Raw genomic sequence first — 26,839 nt, 5'->3', positions numbered from 1 at the left:
CAAGGTTCTCTAGACACTTTTACTCAATTTTTTTCAAAGACCCTTTAAAATTATCAGTTTCTTTGCAAAGGCACCAAATCAATCTACACAAGCGAAAAAATACTCGAGCCCCAAACCTCTGGTTGGGATGAACAAACGCCTGCAATTGAAATTGGTTATTTCGCAGTGAATCTCAATCGAGTGCGAAAGAGAAATCACACCCTTGTTTGCAGTTGTAACACGAGAGACCAAGAGATTCGTTCGCTGCTCTGGAAGCTTTCCAGATTATTCACCGCAGTAACCACCACCCGCCACATGGACGCCGGGCTCTGGAGATCTGTTGTTTTTTTTTTTGAGCGCAAAGATGGTAATAAATCGTCTTCCGGGTTAGCAAACTCGGTGTTTTTACTCTGCAAAGGTATAAACAATCGGGTCCCTCGTTTCACAAAAGTCATTGAGACAATTTAAAACAATCAAAAATCGAGGCATCGAGTGAGCATCGTACCGATTGTCTATCTAAATGACTCTCTCAACTTCAGTTATCACCAGGAAAAAAAAAGGAGTACACGCTCTTCTTAATGACAAAAAAGCGATTAATTTGAATAAAAAAAAAAAAAAAAAAAAAAAGCGTGAGTTCTGATTAAAATGTAGTACATTAGGAGAGAGCTTATCTCTAAAACGCCGATAGAAGGCGATCGAAGCTCATCGTCGCGTAACCTGTTATATATATATATGTAAGTATCCGTGGCAGCAACGTGTGTCCCCTCCTCCCCACGCGATATCGGCCACCCACGCGCGGCGATGAACGAGTATTTATAGAGTTCACGCAGAGTAGCCGATCAGCCGCGACAATTAAAATTAGAACTTTACATCTTAACGGGCGGGAAGGATGCCAAAAGTGCGAATGGCACTCGCAAGGTATTTTGTTCGTGGAAGCCCGTGTTTTTCAAAAATCCGTGATTCACGCGCTTATTTGACCGACCGATAAAAGCTCGCATCATACGTATATGTACATCAATGAATAAAAAGGATGAGTGCGCAGTTGATTAATCGAAAAAAAAACGAGATACAGGTATATATATGTATATATATGTACATCCGTATAATATACGGATATATATACATATTATGTAATCGATGGAGTTTTCGCAGTCACTTTGGGCCTTCTATTTCTGGAGCTCACTGCGATCAGCGGGGCAATTTAGCGAGCAAGCGAGAAACCCGCGTTTGCATTTTTGATTATGTGCTCCGAGTAGTTACCGCGTGCAAGCGTTCGAAATTGAAAAAAAAAAAAAAACTCTCTCTCGTTGGGTGCTTAAATTTAGATTTGCGGCAGAAAGTTCGGGAAGTCGCACGACAAAGGAAACATTTGCACCAGACAAGCGTGGAATCACATTCCCCGTGTACAACGACGCGTACAAAGAGCTGAGTTACGTAAGCACGCGGACGCGGACAATATTATCGGAGATCGGAAAACAATAACCGAGAGATGAAAGAGAATTTCTTCTTTTTTTTTCGATAGCGAACAATTAAGTGTACAATACGCCGTGTCGACAAATCGATGATGACGTCGAAGCCGGCCAGTGACGCTTTTCACGGGGCGTCGCGAAAAAAAAGCTCTCCCTCGCTCTTGTTCTCTTTTCTTTCTGCTCTTTGTGTCGGACGGAGTATTTTGGACCGATCGTGGCTTATTTTTTTTATTTGTCTGGCATACTCCAGAATAATCGATACTTTACGTGTATATACATCGAAGGTTTCTTTTTCAAAGTCTGCGAATACGTATATATTTAATATCGTGGGTATGCTACCTTGGCAGTACTATTTAGTCACGTACAAGTGCCAATAAATTAAAGGAAAAAATAAATAAATTCTAACGTGAAATCGCTTTAATGATACTCGTATACGTAAATCGGTACAACCGGTTTTCACTGGAAAAAAAAAAAAAAAAATATGTTTCGTCACATAACTTCGCTGCATACGCTTTTAGACACACTATACGTCCGCGTCTGTCAAAAATGACGAGACCCCTCTCTCTTCCTACCACTTGTACTACAATCGTGTGTCAGATCGGTGTTCCCCGTGGTGATTTATTCGTTTCTATTTTTAGCTGATTTTCAGTCAATTATTCCAAGTGAGACCAGTTTTTCCAGCCACCCGTTACTCACACATCACGTATAACACACGTCAACCGTCCACATTTGTGACTGCGCGTTTATTTTAAAGCCTTCCGAGTAGGTATTTGTTTTCTCCCGCCGTTTAACATTTCACACCTACAATTTTCAAACTCTCGGATGTAAACAAGCATAAGTACCAACTTTTCATCGCATATGGGGGGGAGGGGGGGGGGCAAAGTAACGAGTCATCGTTTTCTGGTTGTTCGAGTGAAAGCTCGACTCACAGTTACTTACTTCGTCATTTAGAAATCCACCAGCGTTAAACTTTTTTTTTTTTATTCGATAGGTATTTAAGACCGGCAATGAATCGATAAACGGCTTTAAGTTGTGGGAAAACCGGCACTCGTCACTAGGCCTTTGCCAAAAACAGCGTAGCGGAGAAAAACAAAAGTAGAGACGCCGGCTATACGTACAACTCCTGCGTCAAACGCAACATATATCTGTATACTGATCGTGTACATGTTACAATGTTCCTTTCGGTTTCCGACAACTCCTATGGTGACGTTTTTCACGATAACGACAAAAACGAGCGGTTCTTTTTGATCTCTCGTCTGTATAGGTATTGGAGGTCGTTCGTCTCTTCCTGAAGAGGATGTGGTTTCGACATCGGTTTCGTACGGATGTACAGATTTATTTGCACAAAACGTACAGTTACAGAACAATATACTTTGGTACGCATTGCCATGCCTTAGAACCAATATACATACATGACTATTGCTAGTAAAAACATTTTGTACGGAAGTCAGTCGTTTTGGTTAAAAAAAAAAAAACGAAAAAAAAACTAAGAGAAAGTGAGGTGAAGCGTGAATATTCAACAAATTGCATGCGTAGTCGAGACCAAAGTTGTCACGATTGATTGTTGTTAATTTTTCTTCCCACCCAATTCCAATGAGATAAAACTCGCCGAGGCACTCGAGAGATACGTACACCTTCGGCGTCGGTCGTCGTCAAGTATCACGTTTAATGCGGAGTATGGCGAAGCGTAATCGCTCGGATTCCCTGAGAATTAAACAAAACAACCTCATCCTCGCACATCGAGATGGTCGTGCTGACGGGAGCAAAATATACAAGTGCTCTCCCAGAGAAAGAGAGTCAACTCACGTTGTATTTTAATGCTTGTATCGGAAAAAAAGTGTTAATTCCATGACAACATTGATATTTTTTTCCCTGCACGCCTTGCCCTCCATATAGGTATGGGACAAATATTACGGTTAACTCATTACTTCATACTACAGTTTGGACGAGGCCGAGCTGCTCATATGCATTAAAAATACTCTTGTCATAGTCAGCTTTGAATTTTATCTTTTCTACGATTCATGTGTACCTGGTGTTAATCGTCGCTTCGATAAGAGCACGAAGAAAACACGTGCTGGTGACTGTAAGCAACGCTAACGAATTAATTAGTGTCTCATGTGTGTAGGTTTCTCGGGTGAAAATTTTAACTATATGTATCATTAACATTTCATCTACGAGTCAGTAAATTCAGTAAAAAGACGTCACGAGAGCTAAGTTGGTTGGGTAAAAATCTAAACCAGCCGCAACTCTCACTTGGATCGAGGAATCTCATGTTATGAAGAGATATGGAATATTTCTTTTATATTTCATTCTGGTGAAAAGTTATGTGGTTACTGAAACAGTGCCATGTGGCCAGTTTTATAAACCAGCCGCAACCTAGACCATCTGATAGGTAACAAAAAGTTGTCAACACCAAGTGCCTTTTGCGGCAAGATTAGAACTTATCTTCTAAATAATAGACCCATGTTCGATTTTCCAGTAGAAGATAAATCCTTATTTTGCCGAAAATGACGCTTCCGCGTATAACTTTACATTTTTCAATCGATGTACTAGGTGGCGGCTGGTTTACAAAAATCGACCACTTGGTACTACTTTAATTGCCACATAACTCTTCACCAGAATGAAATTCGACAAAGACATTACGGATCTTTACGAGTCACGGGGTTTCTCACTTCTGCGGAGAGTTGTGGCTGGTTTGGATTTTCGATTGTCCTTGGGCCTCAGCTCTTGGTCTACTTGAGGAAAGCGACCACCCGAGTCATCTCGACGACGCGATGAGAAAGCGACGAATCGAGAAATGCCGGTCGCCGGTAAAACGGTTCTCCTCGTGATTGGCAACGGGCTACCTTTTCTCATGTTTATGTTATTACAATTATTTATGATTTTGGCCGAAAATTTATGAAGCGCTTCAAAAGCTACGGTACAGATGGCGAGAACCAAGTACTCCGGTTACTCTGATACGCAATTTTCGATCGAACGACAAAGTTTTACACGCAAGCTCTACATACCACACGCGACGTGCCTCGCACTCTTTTGGCTTCTCCCGATTATTAGCCTGGCCAAAAATTCCCAAATAGACCTTCCCCTCCCATGCCCCCGTGGTGATACTTTACCCACGCTTGATTTAGTAAAATAATATATTCGCGACACGAAATATGAGGTGCGCCAGTTTTAACATCGTATAGTTCAACATTGGAAAATGTAATCAAAGACCTCCGAGATGCGGAGAAAAGAGAGGGAACGAGGAAATACGGGCGCGAAAAAACAACAAAGAGACACGGAGATACAGGTTGCAAGAGTTCCTTGACTCCGTCGAGCGATTTCTGCCACATAAACCATGCATGCACCGATGCCCATTTCGGGACCCTTTTTTTTATCATCATCTAAAGTCCGAGCACGTATTTATACATCGGGAAGAAAGAGCGGAGGCTGCGCTCCCGCCAAGTTTCTGGCGCGCGTGGATTTACGAAAACTCGGGGGGTCCCCCCCTCGGTGGCCTATAAATAAAACCTCCTTCGATTAATCCGTCAGCATCATCGCGGCAATTACTATCGCTCGCTTCGCTGAGAATCATGTTATACCAAAGGAAAAAAAAAAAAAAGGTAGAAACAAAGAGATTCTTTGGTTTTCGGGTTCACGTGGTACAAGGAATTTCGCGCAACTGGATGTACAGTAGGTTCACATATATATTTTTTAGTAAACGGGAGGGGGGGGCTCGTACTTTTTTTTTTTTCGTGAAATTTCCTTAGACACGCGTATCTACCGATCCCCCAGCGAGCGAATAACCACGCAGGCAATCGTTATAATTTTATTTTTAGCATCACGCACAGCTGCGTGCGGCGTTTTAATTATTCACGGATCAACGGGGATCCATTATACGTCGGAGTCGATGAATAAACATATTGCAACGCCATCGCGCACACCCTCATCATCCTCCTCTCGCTCGAGAAATCGACGTGCAGCGCACGCGAGGAATAATAAATCATATTTCGCAAAAAGCTGCGTGACAATTCGCTGAAAGGTTTCGCGACAACATAATATATATACACGAGTGACACGATGTTTTTTTTTTTTGTTTTCCTTCTTTACGTATACGAAATCGGTACTGTTAAACGATTCAAGTACAACAGCTGGAGCAGTGATCGCACACCCTATCTGCATGCGTTCGAACAAACTGCGGCTTGAATTCCCCGTCTCGCGATAAACACGCAAAACTCGAGAGAACGGGGAGATGGACGTGTGCGTCTGGGGTCGAAGCACTCCAGATCGCGTGATGTTTCTTCACGTGCAAAAATTACTATACAAGCCGCGGCGGAGCGAATTGAGAAAAAAATCCTTTGCATCTCTACGGTTCGTCCGAAGTAAGGATTTTCATTGTCGATCGATCGAATAGAAATCGAGGAAGGAGAGCACGCGTTCAACAGGTAGACGGAGCTTGCAGAGCGACATCGAGACAGGACAGCAACATGTATGTATGTACAATTGCATACGTGGATTGTATCTCTATGCTTACAGGTATATGTGGTAATGAGCGCGCTACTCCGCAAGGATACGGGGTAAAGGTGCCCATTAGGTGTGAGTACATGGGAGGTACCGGATATAAGAGATCCAATTTCAACCGAGAGGGGAGAGAGAGAGAAAACGGGAGTATCGACCGGATGGTTGTGCGCACCTGGTGACTGATGCGTGCCTGGCGATTGTTTCTCCGTACGCAAAATAAGTAAGTATAGAAATTGTTTTTACACGTATAAGCTTTGTGTACCCGATAGTTCCAGTTTTTCGTGGATTGGGCAAGGAGAGAAGCGAGTGCTTTTGTTATGTGATTGGATTGAATATACGCGTAAGAGAAATTGGGGGCTCTTGTGTAAACATTTGAAGCATGGGAATCGCGAGGTTGCGGAGCTTTCGTACCCGCGTCTTGGTTATGAACCGAGGGAGCTTTAGATTTTTTTTTCTTTTTTCACGGACATAGTAGACGAGTGGAAGGATTGGGGAGTGGTGTTTCGCAATGATTCTGATTTTGTGCGAGTGCACTCTGTCTCGAAAGCAAACTACATAATTTAGTCGATCATACCGTGTCCCCAATAGTTTGGATATTATATAATATTATACAATATACATACGGTGTTATGAAGGAGGAAACACATGGAAGAATCGGAATATAAGTTATAGCTTAACTAATTTTTTTTTTTTTTTTTTTTTTTTTGACACAGAGGAAAAATTACTTGGGCACGTGAACGTGTTTGCGGAGTTTTACATTAACGTTTCTTTACTATGTCCAGGTTAGTTATTTCTATTTCATCAACTTTAATAACAACATCTCTTTTTGAAATAATAACTCAGTTAGCAGGTGTTTTTTGATTTTTTTCGTAAGCATCGCTAAGTACAAAAAAAACACGCATCGAGAGATGAAGAAGGTAAATATTTTTGGACCAGCGATTTTTATTTTGATGAAATGGTAGTACAGTATCATTCCACAGTTAACAGATTTTTTTTTTTTAAACAGCGAAAAATCACAGTACCAAACAAATTAACTGTTTACAACAGTAAAAAATTTGATTGATTTTCATTGAGAATGGATAGCACCAACTTTTTTATACGATAGGAAATGTCTTTCATGTACATACACTAGATTCTTAGGCTATCATTTTTTGAGATACACAGCACAGGTGTTAAAAAAAAAAAAAAAAAAAAAAAAAAAAGTGTAGGTACGGGCAGTACATCATACATCGCGTTCACAATTAAAATTAAATCACGTCAAAATTAGAAAGCTCTTCCGCAGCCTCGAGGCCACGCACAAGCGCGTAATGCTCTCCTCTCTTTGTACCCAGCACACATATATAATTATAGGAGCACAACATCGTGTACAGTGCACGGAGTCGCATGTGCGCGGCGTCGCGAGCAAGGCAATTGGTCAACCGAAAATAGTTTTTGACAGCAGCACACGGAGCGAGGAAGACCGCAAGCTCGTCGCGTTTGTATACCTATGTACGAAGACGTAACATGCGTGCCCATGTGTGTGATATGCGAAGAATCGACAACAGCACATGTACGGAGAGGAGGAAGGGGGGGGGCTTATATTATACAGGCACTGCACGGCTGACTGACATTAGGCGCGCGTGCGCTCTCGGATTTATTTATAAATTTATGTTTTGACAGCCGATATTTTTAATTGCGACTCGCTTCCGACAGTGTCCCTCTCTCTCTCTCTCTCTCTCGGAGACATTATACTATCGACTTTTAATTGAAATCAACCGTCTAGTTGCAAGTTCGAAATGATTCTAATGTATGATTTTGAGCTTGGAATTAAAAAAAAAAAACCCCAAACTAAAATTACCTATCAATCATTACTACAAAAATCTTTCTTTTTTGTCTATGAAAATGAATCATACTCGTACAGAGAGAGAGAGAGAGAGAGAGAGAGAGAGAGAGAGAGAGAACTGTCAACACAATTGCTGCAATCAACGCATCCCAAAACGTGAAAACAAAAAAAAAGGCAGTGGACCTGTCCAAATTCCCGACCAGAGGAAGATCACCTCCGTCTTCGGCTCTTCGTCCTTTTTCTCGTCCTCTCTAGAGCCTTCCATGTGCGACTCGCCTCCTTCTCGCCGTCGCAGTTGTTTTTTATCACCACCAATTTTTATTTATTTTTTTATTTTTTCTAAAACTTCACCACAAAATCGCACAAACGAAAAAAAAAAAAAAAAAAAAAAAAAAAAAATTAATAAATAAATAAAGAAGAGCGAGCCGGTGCACAGGTTGCGAGCGACGCGTTACTGCGGAAGAAAAGTCTCGCGCGACGGAGAGCCTCCGAGGAGGAAGAGATGCACGAACGACCACGTCGAGGACAACGAGACGCAGGTACGTATATAATATACCCACGCCCGAAAAACAGCAAGTGCCGAGCAGCGGTGCACCACTCGCGCCAAAGACTATTATGCGCCTGACTAGTTTAATATCGCGCTCTCTCCGATGTACTGTTATACTATGTGACGTAAGCACGAGGCTTTTTGGAAAGTCGGGAATTTTTTTTTTTTTTTTTTCAAAAAAATTCAATTTTTCAGAAATTTTTCTAATCTACTTATCTCTCGGTGTATGCTCGTTATCGTGGACTAATGTGGCTAACTCTTGTAGATATGTTTGGTGCCCGAGGACGTGGAAGTGCCGCCACGTAATTTATCAACTGGAGTGAGCGGGATTGGTTATTGGTGAGTGATCGATTAGATTTTTTTTTTTGTTTCTAGCTTTGAAGTATTTTTAGTGTTTTTTTTCATCATTTTTAAGGAGCAGTTGTAAGCTTCACGTTTTACAGTGTATTTTTTTTTTTTTTTTTTTTTTTTTTTTTTCATTTATTCGACTGCACTTTTATTTTTTTAATAAAAAAAAGATAGAAACATAGTGTAGAAATCACAGTAGTTTTCGCGAAAGTGACAATTAGCGGGAAGCCGTCGGTGATGAGTTGTTTATGCGAAATGCGCTCAAAGAACGATTAATTGGCACACCACGCGTGCACACGTGTATCAATTAGAAACCACCAGGTTGCAAAGCGAGAAGGATATAGAAGGAAAAACAGCGAAATCATTGAAATCATTTTTTTTCTTTCTTTCTTTTTTTTTTTTTTTTTTTTTTTTTTCAGAGACGCTTCTATTTTTCGTTTGGCAGTGATGGAAATTGAGAAAATTTAAATCGCAAAATTGTGTTTCCGTCGTTGATGAGATTCTCGATGAGCAAGTAATGTAAATAAAAAAACAAAAAATTCTTTTCAAGTACATATATCATCCTCCAATTCCCCGCACTACTGTTTGTACGGTAACGCATCTGACTTTTATCAATGAGGTGCTTAACATCGAGATCTCCGCACACATGTGCTCGACATCTGGTCACGCGTGTCGCCGCAACCGCACACACAGTATTTTCGATGCACTTGGGCTCACAGATTACAGTAAAATAAGCTCGTGCTTAAATAGATCCCGTATGTGGGAGGTCGTCGTCGAGCAAAGTCGCAGTGATAATAATTTCACGAACAATAACAAGGTGTATCTACTTTTAATTGGCCGCGCTGCTGATCGAGAGATTTATTTCACAGCTATAAGCCAACGACACTTGTTAGCTCAGCATGAGATAATAATTTAATTGTGGGGTTCGTTTGAATAATTAAATTATTTATAAAACACACGTGATTTAATTTTTAATTAAAGTAAAGGCCGTGAAGTAAATAAAAATTAGTGTTTCGTAAAAAACAATTTTTGCAACTTGATGAATCAAACGGGAGAGTAAGTGAATCAGCCAGTGCAATCTAAATTGCAGATAAGTTTAACTTTGAAGATCCGCGCAAAAAGTACGAGGTGGCAAGTAACATAAAAAAAAAAAAATATTATCACAGTGTACTTTTAAAACTGAAAATTAGCGAGAAAAAAAATTGAGTTTTCTGAGTTAAAAAAAAGACACAATACAGTTGTCTGTATTATCGGTAGCCACGACTAAGCGGAAAAAAAAGACGTAAATAAAAAATACGACAGCGTCGTCCGGCCGTCGTCTGCAAAACACGTGGCGCCCTCTTGCACTTTGAGCTCGAGCTCGTGCTGGGATCTCGATCGAGGAGGGAAATTTGAAAATGTTGGAATTTCGAGTGCTGTCGGTAATGCACGTCTTTTGGCTTTTTCACTTGATGCAGGAAAGTATCAATATATTTTGAAATTTTATGGGATAGTTCGAGCGGATGATCAGAAATTTTTTGAAATGAATACCGTAGTTCATTGTAAACTCGAGCAAACTTGAGTTTTACTATTTCCAAGGCGCCTTCATTCGTGCCCTCAACCTTGTACTCTCGCGATCAATACGACGAGGACTAGCATAGCTTGGCCGAGTTACGGAATATATTTCGATATTCTCCGTAGAAGAATCTTCATTGTTCTACTACGTCTCGTTGGATAATTATATTTATTATGAAAAACACGCAATTATGTAATGCATACGGATGAAAAATTTTTTGCAGATTTTTTTTGACTAAAAAATTGAATCCTGTTTTACAGAGATAAATTTTTTTCGTCAAGTTTTCGTGCAAAAGACTTTTTGTCCATCGTATCGAGTGTAGTAAGCAAAAAAGACCGCCTTCTAAAAATTTCAGGTATCCCAACAACAAAAACGATCGATTATCGATGTCATTAAGTCATTCAGTTGAAGAGGTCGGTTCTAGCTAATGTTTTAATAATAGAATAGCAGGACCCAGCATATAAATAAAAAAACGAGATAAAAATTACCTAATGGCTTATCTTCGAATTAACGTTGTTTTATTGTGAAAACTTCATTGTAGGTAAACAAAACGCTAGAGTAATTACGTTCTTTTCCAAGAACTAATTAATATAGAGAATGAATGAAGTGGATAATGATTTTAGGTACGTTGTGTATCGTACGTATTATACATATTTTTATTACTTAATAGAATTGTTTTTTTTATTTATTCTTGACACTTTGTATGGAGTCTATAGTTGGACAAGCAAAGTAAAAGTGCCGCAAGTAATTTTTGACAAACTTTTTGGATCAAAACATAATAAAAAATTGTTCCGACGCCAAATTTTAGGTCTCTAGACCACTCTCGACATGCGTGATCGGTCGAAACATGTTTTTTAATTTTCTTTCAAAGTTCTCGGTAAGTAAAAAAATCTGAAAAAATTTACAAAACTGCACTTTAAATAACAATTATACAAAGTTTTTTTGGAAAATTTTTGGTACCAAATTTTCAGAGACGTTTAAAATTTTTTTTTTTAATCCTAGAAAAAACTCTCTTTTAAGTAGTATAACAAAAAAATTTTTTTATGTATCATACTTTTCTTTTTCTACCATCGTGAATTTATCAGATTTTAAGTTGTAGAACAGGTCCAAAAAATTAAAAACTGTTCTTTCTAGCATTTTTTCGCATTGTCACTACAACAACAAAATTTCTGTTAATCCTCTACTGAAAATAGAAATTTTATAATGGTTTTACCAAGTCTTTATCGTACTTATTTGTAGTAGTGATAATGCAGAAGAAATTTTTTAGACCTGTTTCACTGTTGTTAAAAATCTGAAAAAATTATCGTTATAAAAAAAATGTGTTTCATGAAAAAATTTTGTTTATCGTACTACTGAAAAAAAGATAAAAAAATTTTTTTTTTTTAATATTAAACGTCTCAGAAAATTGAAATTTATCACCAAAAATTTTGAAAAAATGTCTGTGTACTTGCTATAAAAAGTTACATTATTATAAATTTTTTTTTAGATTATTTTTACTTACTGAGCTGAATAAAAAAAAAAAAAAAAAAAATAATAATAATAATAATGGAAAATACGTTTTAACTGATAATATTTTCTAGGAAATGTCTAGAGACCTGAAATTTGGTATAAAAACATTTTTTTATGGTACATTTCGATCCACAAAATTTGAGTAAAAAAATCGTATGGGGTATTTTTACTACCTTTACCCTGCTGGACCCACTGCGATGATTTTCACAGAAAAAAAAAAAAAAAAAAAAAAAAAACAAATTTAACTTAATCACGCAAGATAGCAACAATAAAGTAATAAATATACTTCTAGTACAAAGTTAGGAGGCACTGCAGAATTAACTCTGCAGTAAATCATGACAACTTGTAGCATTTATTTATGCAACTCATCGATCATTTAAGAAAAAGAGCTTGCGCAAGTACACCACTGCCACAATGAATGTAGTTACGTTACGACGACCAAACAGTCTAAATCACAACTGTAAAAATTTGAACTCTTCTACGTTAGAAAAAAAAAATTTCTCTAATGAAACTCATCCGTACTGTACGTTTGTAAGTATAGGTCATATGTTTTTACACACTCAAACCCGATAGCAGTACTCCACCCACAACAGCTCTGCTGTCTGCTCATTTACACAGCTGACGCGAGCGCTGGCACGAGACTTGACGGCGAGCAACATCTCGTTTTATAAAAAAACAGAGTAAAAAAAAAAGACGAATGAAGCAAGCTTACGTCGTTTAATTCCACAAAAAAAACCACGTGAGCGAGCTTGCAAAACTTCCTCTTTAAAAAAGACTTTCCACCAGACACTTTGAACTCCCGCCGGTGTACCACATGTCATTCCACAAACGCGAAGCTGCTACTGATGCTAGGCGATGATTAGTATTTTTTTTTTTTTTCCATTTCACACCAAGATTTCAATTACACAGTACGAGCACGGGTCTTTTTTTTACTGTAGCAGCAGATAGGAATGTCTCGTTCGGGTTAGTGCGTGTGTCATCGTTTTAATGCGCGTGCCTGTGCATCGTGAGTATATATTTGTACTTTGTCCTAATTGAATTCTTCTCCGGGGAGAAATTCACACTAGGACTGTCTTTAATACCACACACGAGCATGTGTATGTAGATACCATCTGCATACAAGTACTTGGCACGTGTTTTTAATTTTAATTTTCATCATTCAGGTGTGTTTGCGTGTGCGTGCACACGAATTACATACTTATTACCGCTTTTATTGAATCGACTATAGTAATTTTTTTTTTTTTTTTTTTTTTTTTTAACGAAGCATAAATTGTTTTAATTGTTGCAATTTTTATCATCGACTTAGGACGTGATGGAAAATTAAAGTACTCCTAAAAAGGGTCCTGCGAGTGTCGTCTGAAAGTAGCACGTACATTACATGACACTTCGAGAAAAGAGTATTCGCAATTAAAGAGACGGAGGTGGGGGGATCGATGACCCAATGGGAAAAAAGAGGAGGAGGGAAAGCGGGAGAGATGCAGCCGAGGGTTTAAATTTAGCGTTTCAAAGAGAAGCATGAGCTCTCCCAGGAAGCGATTTCGGTAAACTATTACGCGCGCGCGTTGTGCTAATGTGCGTTTTTTTCGGACCATGACCCGAATATATTTTCTCTCTCTCTCTCTCTCGTAATAGTGACACATCGAATTTGCTGAGCATGATACTTTCGTCTTGCACTTTTTGCCTTTGGTATCAAATTTTTCGCTTAAAATTGCATGTTTGACATCGTAAGGGTTTTATTTTATTTTCATTTTTTAATTTTAATTGTTTTAAACGCAGTGACGGACAAAAAAAATCAAAAAAAGATCTCAAGGTAATTTCCCAACGGTCATCTGCTTGCGTCACGATTTCTTGGTGACAGCTAAAAAAAAAAAAAAAAACTAATAAATTAATGCACCCACGCAACGGGTCATCCGATCGACAATTTTAAAATAGACGCTACATGCAGCGGAAGCATGTGTTTTCTCTGAAGGAAAATAAATTCTCAGCCGCCAAACACTGTGACTCTGGGCAGACTACTTGCAATGAAAATCAGCGTTTTTCCAGCGCGAAGAGAGCGAACTAGATTATTCATCTAATTGACTCAACGAGTACGTCGAAGTGAAATTTTCAATGTCACGATGATTGTGAAGTGGTTTTCTTTTCTCGATGTGACGTGTCGACGAAACGTTGAACTTATATAGATAAGATTAAGTGTCACTCGGCTTAGCTTCGGTTTATCCAATAGCACGTTCCGTTGAAAATTCACGTGTGAAAGTGACTAAAAAATTTAATGGACGCTAAATGATTTTTGAGCATAAGATCTCATGGCTTGTTTACTCCCATTGTGGAGTAACAATAGGTTTAATTGGTTCAAATTTAAAACGTATAATAAATACCATTGCTCTGAAAAATCAATACGTACAAATCGGTATAAATACAGCGGAGTGCATAATATATTATATAAAAAAATTTTATTTGTTACTTACTGTGATCATCAATACAATACATTATAATAATTTTAACAATAAAATATGCATGAAACATTTATATGATCATTATGTATGAGAACAATTATTCTAAACTCTACGACACATATAATGCAAAGTGTGTATGTATAAGTATTTTAGTGCACGATGAACTTGATGGTTTCACACATATGCATTTTTGTGAAGTAAACAAGTTTAATGTGTGAAAATATGATTATGATCACAATAACTAATGACCACATAGCAATTATTTTATGGATTAATAAAACATTTATCAGTGATCTAGTGCTTGGTTGGTGGTGAGGAAGACTTTCCAGAGCATAAATGAAAACTAGAGAGCCAATTCCATTCCACCTGCTTGGAAAAGTCACTTGCGTGTATTTTTCATTAAACACTTATTCATATATGCTCTATATACTTTCGAAATGATTGATTGACGCAACATTGAAAAATGGGTTTCTGTTTGAGATAATGAAAAGCGGTTTGTTGTCAATTGCCACATTGTTTGGTGATGATTTGTCATTCCCTTTTTTTAGTTTTAGTTAGACTGTTTTTTTTTTTTTTTTTTTTTTTGTTTAATTTGTTGAATGATCGTACTGTAGTCAAAAGTTGAATATATAATCATACCAATATATGGGGCAGGAGTCTCGCTCTGTTTAACCTCCTCTTTATGGGAGCTATCCAAAGCATCTATAATGTAAATATACATATCATGTTACTATTGATTGAAACAACAATACTGGTGATGAACATAAACTTAGTTCTAGAAACATTTTATATATTTACAAGAAAAGTAGAAATAGAAGACTATGTTCTTAAAGAGACTTATAAATAAATTGTTTTTTTTAGGAAACTATCGATGATAGTGAGAAAAAAATACGAGTTCAAATTCACGCTGCAAAAGACTATTATGCCATTTTTGAAAAAGATATTTTCATTTTTCAAAAGAAATTCGAGTTACTTACAACGTTTTTATCTTTGTCAACGAGAATCTGAATAAGTACTTTTTCATCAGCAATACCACGAGTTTTAATTATAGTACAAGTAACAGGTGTGATTTACAAGTAAACTAGAGATTATACATAAAATGTTTTGTCACAAAAACGAGGGTCTAGTAAAAAAATGACAACGGAATTTTACTCAATAAATTCAAAATAACGAAAAAAATGCATTTAGTATCTCACAATCGAGACACTGATTGAGCAAAATTTTGTCTTTAAATATATAGTGTTATAATACATTTTTCAATTTTTGTAAAATCAACAAAAAGTAAATACATACAAATGCGTGAAATTCCAAAAAGTAATCAACAAATACATGCAAAAAAAAATTGTATTTCAATACTGATTGAAATTAATAATTAGTAACATAAATAAAGTAAAATTAAGAAAAGAATACTTAATAACAATTTTGATTGATTTGGTGCGCAGTTGTCAAGATAACAACAAAATAAAGATAAAATTGTAAAGGCGCTCATTCAATCATACCCCAAGGGATCAACACAACCATCTCAACTAAATTAAATTTGATTTATCTTCCTGTGATCCTTTTTTAACAAACACCGTCTCTAAGAAAGTAATCCCAGGTCTTTCAACAACTGCTCGCAGAGAAAAGTTCTGCATCTCTTGGATTTGCTCGATAACTCGGAAAGAAAGCGATAGGGAGGGTGGGGCAGGCAGAGCACGGCGGCTCAGCACGGCACCCTCATAATATCAATAATCATAGACTTAAAAAATCGAATTTTCCCATAAATGTAATAAGAAATACTTATCCTATTATCCTCTATGCTTTCTATGTCGAAAAATGACGTTTCCGATTTATTATGTAATTTTAAAAATTTCACTGCTGAGAAAAAGTTGGCTTCATTTTTCATTGGCTTGAGACAACTCGAAAATAATAGATTTTTTTAACGAAAATGGGTGCATTTGATAGCTTAAGTCTTCAGCTTCAAAGCACTATTTTTTTTTTTTTTTAATTAATCTGAACAATGTTATAAACAATATAAAACCTCATTAAAATGGGGCAGGCGTAGCACGGTCAGCAGCTGCGGTATATATTTGCTGCACTTTATCAGCTGACTGCGCCTAACCTGATTACGATTCTACTTCAATTTTTCTTTTTGTTTCTTTTTTTTAAATATTGAATTCATCTTTAATGTTACTTCTACATTTGATTTAAGTTAGAGTGCCACGGCCGCCCCACCCTCCCCTACGCGATCGCGCATGTCGTACAGCTGAACTTATTATCCACCAAGGACGGGAAGGAGGCGTGACCTTGAAGGGGTCGATATACTACCCAGCAGTAGCCAACCCATCTATATGTACCATAAACGCGTTGTATTATGTGTGTACACTACACGCGTCAATTTTCTTGGAGCCCATACCATCAAGGGCTTTTGTGTCTAAAATTGTCTTTACTGAAAACAAAAAAAAAAGAAAGAAAGAAAAAAGGTACCGTCATCGATCATTTATTTGCGAGTCAGACATCATCGATGAAAAAATTCAGCTACAGTGATTGGCAAAATTTCCTTGGCGTAAGAAAAAGGAAAGGAAGTTGGTGCTCTGAGGAAATATTGACTCGAAAAGCTCGAAATAAACACACCACCTATACGAGAGCACGGGGTGAGTCAACAGAATTTTAACGAAGTGTTTTCTCGGGTGGCAACGACGATGATCAGTTTTCGGGAAACGAGGAGGAAGAGCAGAGCTCTAATATCTATATAATGCATAATACACGAAGGTAACGATTTTCGTTCAAGGCTATAGTTGGTGTTGGTTCTGGGATATTGAGATAAGGGGCGGTCGTTAATACGGGAATAATATCCAGATCGATTCCTACATGTGTGCAATATATTGCAGGTGACGTCGAGCGATTGATGCCACTGGGCTAGTGGGTCCTTGGGTTTGATTGAGTTTTCGCGGACTGCAGCTTTTATATTTGCGCACTTCTGAGTTTCCTTTGCGTTTCAAGGTGGCGCGTATATTTTTAAACAAAGACGAGTTGCTGATAAATTTGATGGCACTCGTTGCTGCGTTAACTTGGGCACAATTATTTTATGGATCGTTAAACATTTGAAAGTAATATTTTTTCTAGTAGACGAGTATAATAAATATTTGACATTGAAATCCAAGATTTAATTTTTTTTTCCTGAAAAATTTATGCAAAAGCAAAACTGTGTTATAACAAATAGTTTAAAAAACTATTTCTTTACATAAATAGTGCATCACATTTGTTTTCAACAGAAAATTATTCTGCAGAAAAATTGACCAAGTATCCAAGTTCTTTGCTGCGGGGGAGCAGTTGTTCGAGCATTATATTCACAGTATAATTTTATTTTTCTTTTTATTACGAAATACCTTAGCAGCAATTTCGATCGGTATCATTTTGCGTAGCAACTGCACCACAAAAAAGCTGTTGTCCGACTTGACAACTAGTTGAAAAAACCGTGAAAAACCACGACTTATTTTAATCCAGCTCGTGAGTTATACAAAAAAAAAAAAAAAAAAAAAAAAGAAAAAAAAAAATCACAATGTATACTTGCTTGGATTAACAATTTTATGGTACATAATAATCCGTTCGTAAGGAAAAGGTCATCGCCCTATGCCTCGAAACAATACCGTGTACTTGGTATGATTCAGGTTCAGAGCAAAAGCCAGCTTTTCCTGCTTGAATAACTCCATACACCAACCCTTAATTGCGATCTCATTACAAAAACGACAACTACTCGCGGTTTCCCTTTCTCTCTTACAATCTTAACTATCTCGCACAACAATAAAAAAAAAAAAAAAAACCTCCACCATCCCAGCGGTCTAGCTAGAATCGATACGACGGTCCGAGAGAGAAACTTTTACATTTCCACGAGAGGAGAATGACAAAGAAGAAAATCAGCTTCTGCTCGACTCGTGCATTATTTCCTTCTCGCCTGGCAACTACTCTGCAGGATAGGTACTCTGTACTCTCACGAAAGCTCGCACAGAGAGATGAACAATTTTATTATTTATCGCTCGCTACACCTGGTGTATTTTTTCTTGCAAAAATTAGCCGCTAGTGTCCTGAACACGAATCGTAATTGTAAAAAAAAAAAAAAATAAATAAATAAAAAAAGTAGGTCACAATTGTTTAAACGGTTTATTAACGAGAAGGATGTCTACAAAAAATAATTGATCGATTCGGTCAATTTTAAAAGCGAAATTGAACGAAAAGGAAAATTCAACCTTGGTGCACACAGACAATGAACGAGCGATCAAAAAAAATACAGCTATTCACGGTAACAGTAGAAGCAAACGGTTTTACAGCTGCACTTCAATCGTGACGGGCTCTCACGCAACACCGTCACGTGAAAAAAAAAAAAAAAAAAAAAAAAAGAATCAACCGCGTCGATTGCGCTACTGTACGTTAGGTATATATAGGTATATATATAGCGAATCGTGCGAGTGTCATATTTCAGCGAAGCGCGAGCTTTAAAATTGGGCGCTCCTGCACTAGTCACTCGGTTTATTTAACGAGCTGGAGATAGTCGTGCAGCCGAGTGGCAAGGTTAATTTTCGAATTCCGATAACCAGATATCTCACACGTGTGTAAAATTAATCCACCGCACGATGGACGTTTCAATTCGTACTGGAATTTTCATCGCGTGGGATCGTCAAGCGCGACTGGGCGACACGATGGAAGACGAAAAAAAAAGTTCACCTTTCTTTCGAAAAACCAATCTCGCAGAGATGTACAAAAATTACCTACACGCCGAGAGATCGGCCCACGTTTTTTTTTTTTTTTTTTTTTTTTTTTTTTTTTTTTTTTTTTTTTTTTTTTTCATATAAATAAGCTCGCGATCCGATTACTCGCGGGACTGAACTTTTTTCCTCTTTTCCAGCGGTTGCTTTCTGCTTCCGAGTGCAAATCAAGTTGGAGTGAAACAACTAGGGAGAGTAAAAATACAGTCGCTGCGCATCTCACCGACATGACAAACTATCCTTTTGCTTTACCAAATGAAAAAAAAAAAAAAAGTGATCACATGAATTTCTTCAACCATAGGTAGAAGAAAGAGGGTGTCATTAGCACACATACGCAGCAAAAGAGCCATTGACCCGCAAACCCCGTTAGCGCGCAGAGAAGAAAGCAAAAGTACCCGATCACACGCCCAATCTCAATCGCCTCCTCCTACATCACAGAGAAAGAGAGAGAGAGAGAGAGTAAAAAACATATAAATGAAACGAGTATACGTATGAAAGGTATGAAAGTAAGCGAGGTAAGTACACGGTATGCCTTTGGTGGTCCTCGAGAGAGAGAGAGAAAGAGAGATGTGATATATCTTGGACCTTGATGCTTTTCGGCTGTGCGAGCCGCCATGCGTGACTCTGGATTATTGACCCAGTTCCAGCGCGCAAGTTCTCTTCCCTTTACCCTCTGCCTGACCCACCCCCCTTGTGCGTACAACCCCCCTGACGGATGTATTTTAAGGAGAGCCAAGTTCTTCTTCTTCTTCTTCAACCCTCTTTTCTTCTCCTTTCCTTTTTTCATTCCTCTCTTCGTCGCGTGTACATATATGTACATGCAATTGGTCTATTTTTTCCCCCGCTTTTCACCCCCCCCCCCATGTGTCTCTGTTGGTGCGAATCGACGCACGTGTACGGGTTATTAAGTACTCCGCGCAATCACTCGCGTAATAGCTCGCAACGACGAAGCACCACTTGATTTTTCTTAAAGAAAAAAAGAAAAAAAAAAAAAAAAAAAAAAAAAAAAAAAAAAAAAAAAAAGTCTCCCGCATTTATTTCTAAAAATATACTTATGCATCCGCTGCGCCATCAGCATGAGCCGTGCATTATAAATCCGGTGTACATACGTATACGTATACAACCGTGTCTTTTTTCTCTCTCTCTTCTCCGGGGGAGGCGCGGCGTTCGATGTTTTCGCGCAAGGCGCTATATACAGAAGCACATACGTTTCCTCCTGATATGTGTGTGTCTGTTTCTCTCCTCCTCATCCGTGGGCTGTTAAATATAGATTCATCGACTTTGGGCCATCGAAAAAAAAGGAAAGCCACTGCGTTGGAACAAAAGTTATGTACGTAACGAGGTACGTAATTATATTCTCGACCCTGTAACTGCTTCCTTTTTTCTTTCTTTCCTCGATTTTCATTCCGATCGATCAAAACACTCCAATCGAGCCGGATTTGACGATATCCACGCACAACTTGATCTTATTTTTCTGCACTTTCGATTAAATCACCTTCCCCCCTCCCTCTCGTTTGAAATTAATGAAGCTTGCCGATCTCATCAATATATCATACGTACACATACATATTATATGAATATACATTAGCTGGCAACGGGAAGGAGAAATTATTTTTCATCAGTATTAATATGGACATGTGGCTGCGTATATAATTGATGGGCGCTCGTTTGATTCGATCGCGCGTTACTAATCCGATCGAATTCGTCAACCACTACGGATATTTTATATCAATAACACCCCTCTAAGTGTGTGATGTTGCTAGAATTTGATTTTGTTGTTTCCTTCGATCAGCAGTACAAAGATACACACAAAAAAAAAAAAAAATACAATTGCCAGTAACCTGCAGCACCAAACACGAGCTTGTATACAAGTATACACCGAGAGAATGATTTGTTAGTGATTAACTTCATATGTTAACTATTAACTTACGTATAATATGGTGCCATCTGACGTGGGGCAGGTTCAATGTAAGTATGGCACTATTAACATGTCGCCTGTGTCAGTTAAAATTTAATAAGTTATAAGGAATATATAAGCTAATTTTCTGTTAACATATACTTGTACGTTAACAGTAAACAAATACTTCTCTCAGTGTAGCTACGCAAGTAACACGCAGAGGTCAAGGAGAAAAACCTTTGTGACGATGATGATTTTCCCTTGTACTCATTAAATGTACGTGTATACTCGTCGACACCTACGTTAGCGAGCAAAACGCTCGAGTTATTATTATAGCTTGTCGTCGCATTGATGTCGCGCAAACGAGACATTAATTTACCTGATTAACGATTGATTGGTAGCTACAACTGATACATTTTTTTCCCCTCCCCCCAATCGATAGAAAAGTGTCGAAACAAGTACATATGTATTTTTTCTATGAAGGAAAAAAAAAGGTTTGGCTCCAATTATACTTAATCTTGCACTCTTTTACGTATACCAAAGAGAGAGTTAATCGTTGGAAAATGATGTCGATTATCAATGAAAATAAACAAATAACCATAAATCAAAGCGGCAAAGACGAGCTCGTTCGTATATTTATAAGCTCGATTCAATTAAAAATAAACCCCACGGGCGTGGGCCTCTTGAAAGAGCTCAGCTGATTTCGCAACACCTGTATCATACGTACGTATATTTTTTTCATTTCGCGCACCCGCAACATGATATTATTTACCCTCCACTGTCGTTTCATTGACCGGCAACCCTATACATGTCTCTACAAGCTCGAAGATAAAATAAATAAAAATAGAAATGGTTGCAAAATTAACAATGAATAAAAACAAAACGCCTTTTTGTCCCTGTAGGAAAAATTGTTCCCAAGCCCCCAGGATAAGTACACCGCGATGACCCACAGAGTCACGGTGAGGGAATCACCTGCGCTGCGCCTGTCGCACGTATAAGGCACACACCCGGGGCGTGCGCCCCTATACCCTATATCCTTAAACTCAGTTCCCCACCCACAAAAGGGGATACACGTACAAGGCACATGTACCTATATATAACTCCTCTCTCTCTCTCTCTCTCTCTCTCAAGCATCAGACGGACACTCCACTCTTTGCTCGCTCCGTTATAATACATACGAGCGCACACACGCGGACGTTCACTCCCTCCGCGACGACGCGAAAATGGCAGCCCCGCTCGGCCGCTGGCTTCTGATGGCACCGTATATAGGTATATGTAATATCGGAGCAATGTATCACGGCAATGTATATATATATGTGTAGGAGTGTGCGCGGCCGCCCGGAAAACCGGGACTATGTCGTCGTCGTCGTCGTCTTCGACTCCCCCTTGAATATATAAATCCTCCTCCACGCCTCATCCCCCCAGGAAACCGTGTTTTCTTTTCTCTCCATCGTTGTTGCGTGGCAGTTCGGAGGGGTTGGGTTGTTGCGCGCGAGGGCGAATCTAAGGAGGAGAGGGTTGGGGTGGTGGGTCGGATTGGGAAGTGCGTGTGCTCTGATGGAGAGGGAATGTAGGTAAAGGGAGGAAGCGATGAATGAAAGGGCTCTCTCTAGCCTACTGTTACACTGTCCGTGGGGGGCGAAGGAATTTCTTTCTTTCTTTCTTTTTTTTTTTTTTTTTTTTTTTACATAAGTACGATTGAAACGTTTGTGTGTGGGGTTCTCGTTTGGACTATTATTTCTCCTCGCGTGTGCTTTGGCGGATGTTTTGTAAATGGCGTGTCGTGATGTCACTCTGACATGAGTATTATCCATAGTGTCAAGGTGAAGATTAGATAGCGCAGGAGAAAAACACAAATAAAATAATAAAATGTCAATGGCATGTTCCTTTGTTTGTGTGTGCACAAAGATTTGTGTTGATCAAAAGATTCAAAGTCAGAAGTGCGCTGAAGAAACAAAATATTTGTCAATCGCGGCTTACTCCCTATTAGGATGCCTGCCTTGGCGTGACTAACAGTTGCACACACACGTGATAATAATTAAAGAGCTGCACTGCTTGGTACATACAGCAGACGTCTGCTATATTGATTTCTGATAATCAATGGGGAAGAAAATTTAAGGGTTGCACTCACTCTCTTTTGTCCGTTAGACTTGATTATTTACGGTAGTTGGATAGAACTGCACTAATACCAAACACTGCCATTTATCAATGTATCGATTTTCAAAACAGAACTGAATCATTTCTTTTTGTAAACATGTTTTGAGTGTGGGGTAATATTCATTCCTGAAGCATTAAACATGCTTATTTAATCTGTGGCCCTGAAAACACTTGTATTCTAAATATTTGATAATAATAATGGAAATAACATTTTTCTTTGCATTACAAAATAATAACAAAACCTCTATTCGTCAGCTGGAAGATCAAAAGAAATATTCATTACAAAACATAACCTTAAATCTCATCATTTTGCTGCTCTCCTATCAGAGTTACATGTATATTGCCAACATTTGGTAAAAGGTAGTTGTTTAAGTATTATAATCAACAACTACTTTAAATTATATTTACTGAATGCTGATTTCTGTTTTTAAAAAACAGATGAAATCGTGGGTACTTAAATTTTTGTTAAAAATTGCCAACATCAATTATTTATTTATACGTAATTGAAAAATTCCTCTTCTATATATTATTGATTATGTACACTTTGATGAGAAGTTTCTCAGCAGTAATTTGTAGACTTTAACATTATTTGACGTAAATATTGAAGATGTACATAGGAAATTAACGATTCAGTAAGAACAAATTTTCATTTTTAATATGTTAATTGAAATAGGTATGTAGACTATTCCACATAAATAAATAAAAAAATTTCACTCTAAATAAACTATTTTTACCTTACATTATTAGGTCCTATTCATCCTCATAAAAATTTATGTTTTGCATGTATACTGATATCAAGCAAGTGCCTCTCACACAATTGGAGCTTAATCAAGTATGTGAATTAAATTATATTAGCAGATCCCAGAAAAGCATGCCTAGTGTAAAAATTCAGTAAAACCACAAGAGTACTGTAGAGATGGTAAAGTAGAATGGGCAAGGTGAAATATATATCACATCGTATGGTACTCACTGCTTATCTTCATGCCACCAAGTGGTGGATTCGCGGGTGGCTTGTTGCCCTCAGCAAAGGAGGTGGTCCTGGGTCGGCCGCTCATCCTGCCTCTATTTCTCCAGCACTACTACAGCGGCCCGGCCGCAGCCTCCTCCACCTTCTTCTTTTCGTCTCTGTTCCCTTGATAGGCCTCAAGTTTCTCAGCTTACAACCAGTCAAGCTGAGAAAACTCTTTTTCTAATTTTGTTCTAGTTTCTTTTTCCCCTTTCTTTTCTTTGTGGTGGTGAGCAGCTGTCTTTTTTTCCAGAGAACAGCAATTAGCTAGTCACCTTACTGACTCTGCAATACTGTGGTGCATGTGTAATACACTTAGTTGGAATATTTGCACTTTTCCTCTACTGCTGTTTCTTGTGATAATGCATACACATAACTTTTTATCACATTTCGCACACCATTGGAATAAAAAAACAACAACCATGGACAACCATCACTTTTGACAATTAATCGAATCTCGATCTGCCTGTGTGGCAATAACCTTCACTTGACGACTCTTAGATGAGCCAATCTACCCCAACGTATAGGGGGGGCTGCGATTTCACCTGGACATTTGGACAGACAGAGTGACTACGTCATTCGTGTGCCTGCAGTACATCCCCAAAGAGTTTCTATCTACTCTGCTGGAGCGCACGCAGGGGTATATTCCAGAGGATGACGAGGACGGGTCGCCAAGCCAGGCTACTGCTAAACACGAACACACGCACACAGACACAACTTCGGAGCACAGAGTAGGAACGCCGTTACACACACCCGGACTGTACTGCTGCTGCGACGACTTTCTCGCTCTGCTTCTATATAAAATAGCCGCTGCTTTGGAGAGTGAGCGCGCGGGCGAGAGAGAGATACAGAGGGGCGGGGGACCAAGGGCCTCTCCTTCGCGTACTTTCTCTCTTCTGCACTCCGCACACGCACTCACACGCACGCACGGACACCACCAACACCACCTCCACCTTTTCCGCAGTAGACTTTTCTTCTTCTTCTCCTCGGAATCGACCTATCTTCCGGGGGTTGATGGCTCTAGCTCGTGCCCCGGTGGAGCAGGCAAGCAGCAGATCGTCCTCGTCCTCCTCCTCTGCTGCTACTTCTTCAGCCGTCGTCGTCGTAGGCGCTCCTACTTTAGGCTGGAGCCTGGAGCTGCTGCTGCTACTAATTTGGCTCCTCCTCTCCTCGCTTGATGCTCGCTCTCTCTCGCGCCTCCGGACGATACCTAGCGGTCGACGTTTTCCAAACTGGGAGTAGCAGCGGCGTGCGCAGGAACAGCGCACGCGCGCTCCGTTTGCTCAACGCTACACTACTCCCTGCACTTGGCGAGGTACCAGAGGCTCTTTCTCTTTCTTTCCACCGTCTTCCACTGGGTATACCTTCTTCTTCTGCTGCTCCTAGAGTGGTTCTTTGCTTCAGCTCTTCTTCTGATGCCTTCTGTGAATGTATTTGCTTGTTCTATACAGATTGCAAATTTGGTGGATGGACGGCAGCAGATGGATTTACATACAACGCGGATAGCAGGGAGATGCTTTTTTTTCTTTTTGTTTTATTGTTTTTTTTATCAAGCGGAGAGCTACACTTTAAAACCGATCGGTGGCTCCGATTTGGAGCACAGCGTTGATGGTCTCTCGGTTCGTGCGCGCGCACCAACAACGACGACGACAGAGGTTTCTCTTTTTTCACTCCAGACTCTCTTTTTTTCTCCTCGGGTTGTATATTATTCTTCAGCTGCTGCTACTTCCTAGAAAAGACAATTTAAATTAATTTATATGTTTTCCTTATTTATACGGAAAAAAAATTTCATTAAAATTAAAGAGGTATACGACATGAAAGTTTGTATACAGTATACACAAAATTCAGAGCACATACACATACTTAGCATTTAATGCTTATAGGTATATTTTTTCTTTTATTTTACAGTGTACTAACCTCTGAGAGGTATGTACACTATAGGTATATTTACGTGGTTGAGATGGTAGCAGAAGACAAAATTTTGCGAGAATTTTGAGACGCACATGCATTAGTATATATTACAGGGGAAGGTCGCGAGTCGCGGTTATTGAAAGTTTGGGGGAAAAGGTGACGATTTTAGAGCTTTGGATCGAACGCTTCGAGTTGATGTAAATGTTTTTTTGTAATGTCATGCGTGTATCAGGAAGCAGATGCAGGTATTTAGACAAAATTCACGAAAACAATTTCGACAGAAAAAAATAAAAATGACAAAGTAAAGATTACATTAATTAAATTTATTAGACAAGGGGACGCAGAGGATAAGATATCTCCGTCGACCCACGCATCCTAACCTACAAACTACGCACTAGTGTCAAACCATTAGGTATAGAAATCTGCGACATCCAAAGAGCATGGCACTGCATGACGAAGTTGAACGATATTTTCTGTATTTTAAACCTTATTTTATGAGTTATAGAGAAGTAAACTGCTTATAATTCGCGAATAGCACTAAACAAATAGTTGGATCGTTGCCTCTATCCGTATAACTGTGTGCAAGGAAAAAGCACAAGCATATTACCTATACATACACTTGGTTTCCCGAAATTGACTTAACACGAAAACACGACGATCCAATTCAAAAAGATAGGTTATTGGCACTGCAACATCAATCAAGGAGCCCAGTGAGGGCTCCGTCTATGTTCGTTGACACCCAGCTGATGACTGCTGGCACTGCTGGCAGCGGTGCAGCTTCTTTTTCTGGTTAACCCTCTACAAGAGAAGAGTATTAGGTATCTGGTGGAGCGGTCCACTTCATTTACAACGCAAAAAAAGTGTAATCACTATCCGGCTGATTGCGCGGTCGTCGCCGTCGTCATCGTGTACAGCGTAAATGCATGAACTGACGAGCACTTTAT

General features: G+C 38.9%; 1 protein-coding gene across 1 annotated transcript in view; it reads right to left on the bottom strand.

The window, feature by feature from the left end:
- Positions 1-26,839, bottom strand: part of LOC106639188 (glycogen synthase kinase-3 beta) — a 42,121-nt gene extending 15,282 nt beyond the window's left edge. The window contains exons 1-2 of the mRNA XM_089594527.1: positions 26,503-26,839; positions 23,949-25,713 (exon numbers count right to left, since the gene is read on the bottom strand). Coding sequence (XP_089450653.1) covers positions 23,949-24,033 — 85 coding nt within the window. The 5' untranslated portion in view covers positions 24,034-25,713; positions 26,503-26,839. The remainder of the gene's footprint in view (positions 1-23,948; positions 25,714-26,502) is intronic.

This window comes from Copidosoma floridanum, unplaced genomic scaffold (assembly GCF_036245765.1).
Source record: "Copidosoma floridanum isolate Cflo_tuat_1 unplaced genomic scaffold, Cflo_Japanese_pri ptg000021l, whole genome shotgun sequence".
Classification (NCBI taxonomy): domain Eukaryota; kingdom Metazoa; phylum Arthropoda; class Insecta; order Hymenoptera; family Encyrtidae; genus Copidosoma; species Copidosoma floridanum.
This window is presented reverse-complemented; position numbering and strand designations above follow the sequence as displayed.